This window comes from Mixophyes fleayi, chromosome 11, assembly GCF_038048845.1.
Source record: "Mixophyes fleayi isolate aMixFle1 chromosome 11, aMixFle1.hap1, whole genome shotgun sequence".
NCBI lineage: Eukaryota > Metazoa > Chordata > Amphibia > Anura > Limnodynastidae > Mixophyes > Mixophyes fleayi.
Window position 1 is genome coordinate 26,107,441 of NC_134412.1, and position 7,945 is coordinate 26,115,385.

Here is a 7,945-nt window from a genome sequence, read left to right on the forward strand (position 1 = left end):
CTTTTGATTTATATATTAACTTTTCACGCTCTATAAAGTCCACCCGTCACTTTCACACAGCAGAGTTAGCTATTTTGTGAGCTGAGTTAATAATTACAAGAGTGCAAAAAATTTTAAATTTGCTAAGAACTAGTCACATCGCTGAAGCAGAAAGGATGAATAATAACCAATATTAGTTAATCAGACCACAAGGTTGCCTCCACTGCCAGTAAGCTACAGGAGGACTTTAGGAAAAATGTTGTGACTCATTCTATACACTTTGCAGCATCCGTCTAAAAAGAAAAAAAATCATTCAACCAATCAAACTTTAGATTGAAACCACTAGTTGATCCACTATGAAAAATAATCACAAATATGAATGTAGAAGATGACAATACATTGGCAGTGAGGAATCCAGGGGTGCACCTGTAATTAGACACAGTGAGCACCTTGGAATACCACCACGCCACACCTCCTGTCCTGACATCAAATACTTAAATGATATGAAGTATGATTTTCATAATAATTTTGTACCTATTAGTAAACAGTATTGTGTTTTTTGAATAATTGAGGCGGAAGTGCCAAAAGTGTTCACCTACTTTCTGTAAATGTGTTCCTAATGTAACATCTAGGCAGCATTCGCTGAGACCGCTTATTCAGATAGGTATTAACTTTATATATTTGTGTAATTTTCTAAGGAAACAGATGTTCTGACATTCTAGAATAGACTTGGGGGTAAATGTATCAAGCTGAAAGTGTTTTGAATTCTAGCTATCATTTATTTAGTGCATTCTACAAAATGACAGCTAGAATCTGATTGGTTGCTATAGGCAACACCTCCACTTTTCAAACCCGCTGGGAAACTCTTAGCTTGATACATTTACCCCTTGATGTTAGAGACGAGTTCCCTTTGTCACAAAAGACATTTTTGTTTTGGTATCTTTTAAACCACATTGGTTAAAACAATTTGCTGAGCATTTAATATGCTTCATGGACCTCTATTTCAGATTAAGCAGTGCCCACAATAGAGCTCACTCATTGAGCTTCCTGATCCCAAATGAGGCTTCAATGTGAATTGCTTCCTTCACCCCCCCCCCCACCCCCTTCCACACACCATTTTTGGGACGGGGCCAATGATGTGATTTTTTTTTCGTCACGCTCCCCCTTCCTGCTCTTTCCAGTTGACTTCTATAGAACTTTGAACAACCTATCATCCTAAATTGATGATGCTTTATTTTTATCAATATTTAATTGCACCAATGCTCATCACAACGTAGTCCCGATTTTCTGTGGTCAAACAGGGCATGACCTTCTGGATTGGGGCACTATTGGGTTGATCATGGGTGTGACTTTGACAGTTCAAATTTGTGAACTATTTTGTCCCAGTTTGTCTTAATTTTGACTGTTTGAAGTATGCTAATATGTCTGAAATAAAACCAAAACATATGTTTTACCATTAAACCATAAATGAGAGACTTAAATGTGATTCTTCTCTCTCGAGTAATATTTTTGCTTGGTTACAAAACCACAATAAAATCACTTTCAGTTTAACTCCAATGGCGACAGCCACTTTTAATGAGTACAGTCACTACCTTGCAAAGAATGGTCTATACATGAGGTGGATTATGTTGAAATCAGAAGAATATATATGTAACAGTCTGAAATGTACACTATCGGGTAGCATACAAATAAAAGATGAAATGCACTTGAGGGTTTTAGATTAGAATCCATTCCTCCCCTAGCAGTTGTTGGCGTGTATCATACGGCATCGGAGGATCTTTAAGTAGTTGTCAATCTTGTGAGAGTCTCTACGGAAACAGTGCAGCAAGTGGTAGGTAGAGAAGAGTTGAGACTCTCCCTGCGGCACCGTAACGTCAACAGCATCAAGCATTTGCGGATAAAAGTCGTCTAAATTGATCAGCATCTGAAATAAAAAAAAATTAGTTTTTCTGATAGTTGCTGGTTTGCAGTATGAACGGAGATATGTATAATCAGCAAATTTATTTTATTTTAATGCATGGGACTCCTATCTGTCCCTGGTTTTCTGTCTGAAAATCTGAAACATTGAAGTTTTATTTTCCTAGAATTGTGACTCCAGCTACCCCAAAAGTAATAGAATTACTGTGGATTTCTTCCTATAGTTGCTTTATAAGAGAATCGCAAAATGCTACACTGAGCAGCTTGTATAGACAAAACAAAGGGTATACAGATTGGTTTGCTTGTTTCATAATTGTAGGACCCTTCCATATACAGTACATTACAATTATACCTAATCTTAACACTAACCATCTACAGAGATAAGTTAGCTTTTGGAATTTAAAGTCAGGGTATGTGCACTAATTTTGAACTCATTGAAAATATTTTGTATTAGGGTTGAAAAAACAACAGCAGCAGCACTATAATACCCCATTCACACTACTCCAAAAACCTGGGTTACTGCAGGGATGAGCTACGGCGACCCGGGTTGAGGCTGAGTGTGAATGGGGTCCCCTGCATCTACCCGGGTCTGATGAACCAAGGACTTTTGCAAGGTCATTCCCTGGTCTGACCCAGGTTTTTCCCAAGTCTTGATGTACAATATTGAAAAGTCAAAAAAAAACATCACAAGAGGATAAAATCAAAGCTCCTCTTGTGATGTTGCCAGGAAGACTCGGGCAGACCTGGGTTCAGTGTGAACCCGGTCGACCTGGGAATTTGTTGGGGTGGGAGGGTCTGTCAACCGGCAATATCCCAAGTTCATATACGTGGGATATTCCCAGGGCAGCAGTGTGAACACAGTATAAGTTAACTGATGTTGTAATATTGTTTCAACAAAGTAAAAAAAAATAGAAAGCTAAATGTCTCGGGGGGGGGGGGGGGGAAGCAACGCCTGCAATTCCCCCTCATTGCCAGGTATAATAGATGTTGTACATCCTGAGATTGTTGTAGTTCTGCTCCTGCATGCACAGATTTCCATTAGAGCAGCTTGTCCTTTAGCTGTAATTTCCCTTTAATAACCCAAATTTATGCAGATTTAAATTTAGATTATGTATTGACATTTACATAGTTAATACCAATGTCCGGTGCTTCCATTTGTAATGTCAGTCCTGTAATTAATTCTTGGATGTTCTCCATCTAGAGGCTAGTGAGATATTTACCCTTCCAGAAATTCTGTCTACTCCTCCTTGAAGCGTCCTTGTTTGTTCCTCCGCTTCTTTTAACTTCCGTACCAGATTGTCTGGAGCGCCCATGGACAAGTGATGCAGGGGTTGGGACCATGAGCGAAGTAACTTGTTTACAAGGCTCAGCAGGTCATCGTGCTGTGGAACCAAAGATAGACAGTTGATATAAATGTTATGTTTGCATAATATCAGAGAATATCACTAACTAGGTGGGGATAGTATATTGTGAAATAGGAACGTCTTCTCAAAGCAGTTCTGAGTCCTCAGAAAAGAACTGGTTGCCAAATAACTGACTTGGCCAATTTAAGTAATTTCTTGGTAGTTACGTGAGTAGGTCCACAAAACATTCACTGGTGTTAAATACAAGGTCACACTAAATGCAAATGATCAAACATGTTGTAGGTAAAAGTTTTAGAAATATTTGAATGCGTGGGCACATAAGGAAGATATTAGCGTCAACTCTACATCGTAGAGGAAAAATAAAGCATCTTATATGTACAAGCAGTCAGTATTTACCCTGCAAGCAAAAGATAAAATTGCATTTGCACCCCTTGCATTGTAGTATGGTTTCTCCAGGTGCAAATTAGCATCCTTTATCTCTTAACTGTGGCCCTATATGTCTAACTGCAATGTTGTAGTGGATATAACTGTGCACCACTCACCTGCAGCTGCAGTGTCTGATCCTTGTCCTCTGGAGTACTTAGAGTAGAAGTATGGCAATTGTTCATAGCTTTCGCTATAAACTGGTGCCCCTGAGAATGCTGTTGATCCTATGAGAAAAAGAAAATGCTTAACTGATAAATATTTAACATGCAAACTCCAAACAGTAACAAGTTATTATTTTTTTTTTTAGTCTCAAGTGAGCCAAAATGCATAATCATTATGATACATTGGCCAGAGCAGCAATTTTGAAGGCTAGTACCACCTGTGGCTCTCAGCTCCTTAATGCTTTATTGTCAGATTTGCTATTGTATAGATCACGTTTAAAATGCCTGCTGATACATTATTACAAATAGATGTATCTGTGTTACTACTGAGACTATGGGGTATATTTACTAAACTGCGGGTTTGAAAAAGTGGAGATGTTGCCTATAGCAACCAATCAGATTCTAGCTGTCATCTTGTAGAATGCACTAAATAAATGAAAGCTAGAATCTGATTGGTTGCTATAGGCAACATCTCCACTTTTCCAAACCCGCAGTTTAGTAAATCTAGCCCTAAGTGTACTGTGCGGCCCTTTTGAAGGTATGCCTGTCACTAGTCTAGGTGGACCATCATGGTACAATCCCCATTATGACATTTTTTACTGCACTTGGTTAAATATGTGGTTATTTTGCACTTTAAATACTTCACTTCAATTAGAATTAATGTACAAAGTCCAGAGAATAAGAATACATAATTAGAATTTGTTATACATACCTGTCAACATTCCAATTGAACCCAGGTCCATATAAGGACTTGGCATTTCCCTGCTGAGAAAGAGCAGCTTCCTGCGACCCAAGTGAGCATCGGCTTGGGATCATTAGAGGAAGGGGCACACAGCATGTGGCACCTTGACCGCAGAGACCCACTATTAAGTGGCGCCCAAGGGTAGCAAGAGCCCAGCTGTAGAGAGACTACCAGCAGAAAGAGGGTCAGCAGAGACCACAAGGGAGACAAAGCCTTAGCAGCATTAAGAAGACAGGTGGACTGAGGGGAACAGCCTAAATGCCCCATGCTGAAAGGGGCAGTGGAATTTTAAAGCCAAATAGAGTTGAAAGAGAGGACCCTACACAGACCATGAGAGAGACAGAGGGGAATAAAAGCTGAGACTTTACCACCTGTAGAAAGACGGGTGAGACTGAGAACCAAAGCCAGCATGAAACAGGCTTAGGGGTATATTTACTAAACTGCGGGTTTCAAAAAGTGGAGATGTTGCCTATAGCAACCAATCAGATTCTAGCTGTCATTGTGTAGAATGTACTAAGTAAATGATAACTAGAATTTGATTGGCTGCTATAGGCAACATCTCCACTTTTTCAAACCCGCAGTTTAGTAAATAAACTCCTTAGCGAGAACCTGATGCAGAGTGTATGGAGAAGTCCTGGCTGCAGAGAGTGTGTGGAACTACTGATTCCAGCCAGGAGAGCTGTGCGGCATGTAGGAGATGCAATGAGTTATTCCTGTCTAAAGTGAGAACTGTTTTGAACTGTATTTGCAACTATATAGAACTGTGCAGGATGATTAGGTTAATAGTGTATTCATTCATCAAACCTGTTTACTGTGCAGGAGTGAAGATAACATTACAACTTAAGTCAATTTTGTGTGTGTATAATGCTGCATTAATTATACATTTAGGAGATGGTCTGATAGCCAATCTCAGTAACTTTGTGTTTGCACTGCACTATCACACCTGTGTCCATATGCCCACACCACAAGGGTAAAAAAAAGAAGAGGACACAAGGGAGGTGGTGCATTAATGCCAGCATATGCTCCCCATACTTCACAAGGTGATAAGGGCTACGAGCATAATAACTGTAATAAACACTAAATCTAAAAAAATGAGAACTTTTATTGTACATTTCACCTAATAATAATCACAAATGAATGTGTACAAAAATCCATTGACCCCAAAGTCGTTAACTACATATTTTGAATTTCTGTTGTATTAATTAATGACAGCTGTTTGCTAATCCATATGGTCTGCATACATACCTTAGAAGTACTGTAAACAGTGTAATCACAACATACTGGTTTCATCATCATCATCATTGTCGTCGTCATTTATCTATAAGGCGTTACAGATTCCGTAACACAGAGGTAGATGGAGGCTAAGGACTTTTAACACACACAAATTAGAGAAGGTAAGAAAAGACAATGGGCCTCATTCATTAAGGAACTTAAGCAAGAATTTGAGTAAGTTTTCTTACACAAAACAATGTTGTAATGCAAGGGGTACAAATTAGTTTATTATTATTTTGCACATAACTTAAATACTGGCTGTTTTTTCATGTAGCACACAAATATCAACTTAAAATTTCAACGCTACCAAGTATTTGTGTGCTTCATGAAAAGACAGCCAGTATTTAACTTATGCGCAAAATAATAAACTAATTTGCACCCCTTGCATTACAACATGGTTTTGTCCAGAAAACTTAAGTAAGAAAACTTACTCAATTTCTTGCCTAAGTTCCTTAATAAATCAGGCCCAATGAGAATAATGGTGGGGCTTCAAGCGGTTGGTTGAACTTTTTTTTTTGTCTTTTCCCTACTCCTCTTACTGTGTTTGCTCCTGCGCTGAGCAGCTGGTAACTGGAGCGATGAGGGTACATGTGCCACCTCATTTTGTTTTTGTTTTTTTAAACATGTATAGCGTTTCCGACATATACAACTGATTTTAAAGGCATTATAAGAAAATATTTACAAGTTAAGTTACTTTACTGTACTTACAAAGTCTTCAAACATTTCTGTGGAGAGAGAATGAATATAATGGGAAAGTTTGATTGCCCTGTCAAATAGATCACTGAGCAGGACTTGACACTGGATACTCCCCGGAGTGCAGATTGGGCTGGAGAACACCACCGATCTCATCAGGAACATATTGGATATTAGAAGTGCAAACAACAGCTTTCCTGCATAAAACATACAACAGATCATATCTACCATTAATAACTGGATCAAAAACGGGATAATATTTACTAATGATTCCACGGAATATTCTGCTTTCCAGTCCTTTTCCTTCTTATCTTTTATTTATATAGTGTCAACATATTACAAATATTATAAATAGGGGTAGTGGGTATAGTGACACAAGAAACAATGTTTATAGTGTTATATCTGGTTACTTGTGTCTTACTAGAGTTAAAAATGCTAGTAACGTGCATGTAATTAACGCCATATGTTAAGAATGTTAAATAAACGTATAAAAATGGAAATGTTCTGACATGTAAAAGGTTGTGAATTACGAACAATAAACTTGGTCTATTTACCTCTGTAAGTAGCTATAATTTGGGAGTCAAATGAGAAGTTAAACAATAGTACATTAAGGGGAGAATTAATTAACTGCAATGCTCCTCAGAACTGTGTATGTTTACCGTTACTACGGTAAAATCTCCTATCATTTTTTGAGGTGCGAGGAAAAAATCTGTGGAGATTTCTGTAAAAATCCTGCGACCGAGATGTTCTAAGGAAAATTACGGCTAATGGAATTCTCCTCTAAGATTGATGGTTTAATGAGCTGGTCCATATAATTTCCGATAGGTAGTGCACAGCGCGGTATCATGCTCAGATTACAACAACGTGAGGCGCTCAACTCTTGTATTGTGCCATCCTTTGAGTAAATCCAGCTAGAAGGTGCAATTTTGCACCTTGGCGAAACCATGTTGCACCGCAAGGAGGGTAAATCTAAACATACAGACTTAGTTGGGAGGGCTCAACTCTAAGCCGCAGTGTAAAAAAAGATCTGCCCAGTAATTATGTGAATTCCCTAATATACCATCCTAACAAATATAGTCGCACAGAGGTGCTCAAGCGCAGTCCACAAAACCAACCAACAAGTCGTGTTTTTAGGACTTCTGTCTGTAGGAAAAGGTGGGATAATTACTTTCCCATGAAAATATATGAACTCATCTGTGCATGATTTAAGAAATCCTGAAAACATGAACTGTTGGTAGCTCTTAAGGAATGACTTTGCCCACCTCTGTGCTACCAGGTCCTTTCATTGTACATTTGTAGCTGTTGTCTACGTTCTGTTTTCTGGTGCCTTACAAATAAGCAATGATAGCGCTAATTGGTAATTGTGGTCTGCTGCGTGCTGCAGCGCCATT

General features: G+C 38.6%; 1 protein-coding gene across 1 annotated transcript; it reads right to left on the bottom strand.

Moving 5' to 3' along the window:
* Positions 1-1,717: 1,717 nt before the first annotated feature.
* Positions 1,718-7,500, bottom strand: LOC142107512 (prolactin-like). The gene is made up of 5 exons (XM_075190976.1): positions 7,317-7,500; positions 6,570-6,751; positions 3,803-3,910; positions 3,117-3,278; positions 1,718-1,903 (listed from the first exon to the last, which is right to left on the bottom strand). Exons 1-5 carry the CDS (start codon positions 7,498-7,500, stop codon positions 1,718-1,720), a joined length of 822 nt encoding a protein of 273 aa, XP_075047077.1.
* Between the last annotated feature and the right edge of the window lie 445 nt (positions 7,501-7,945).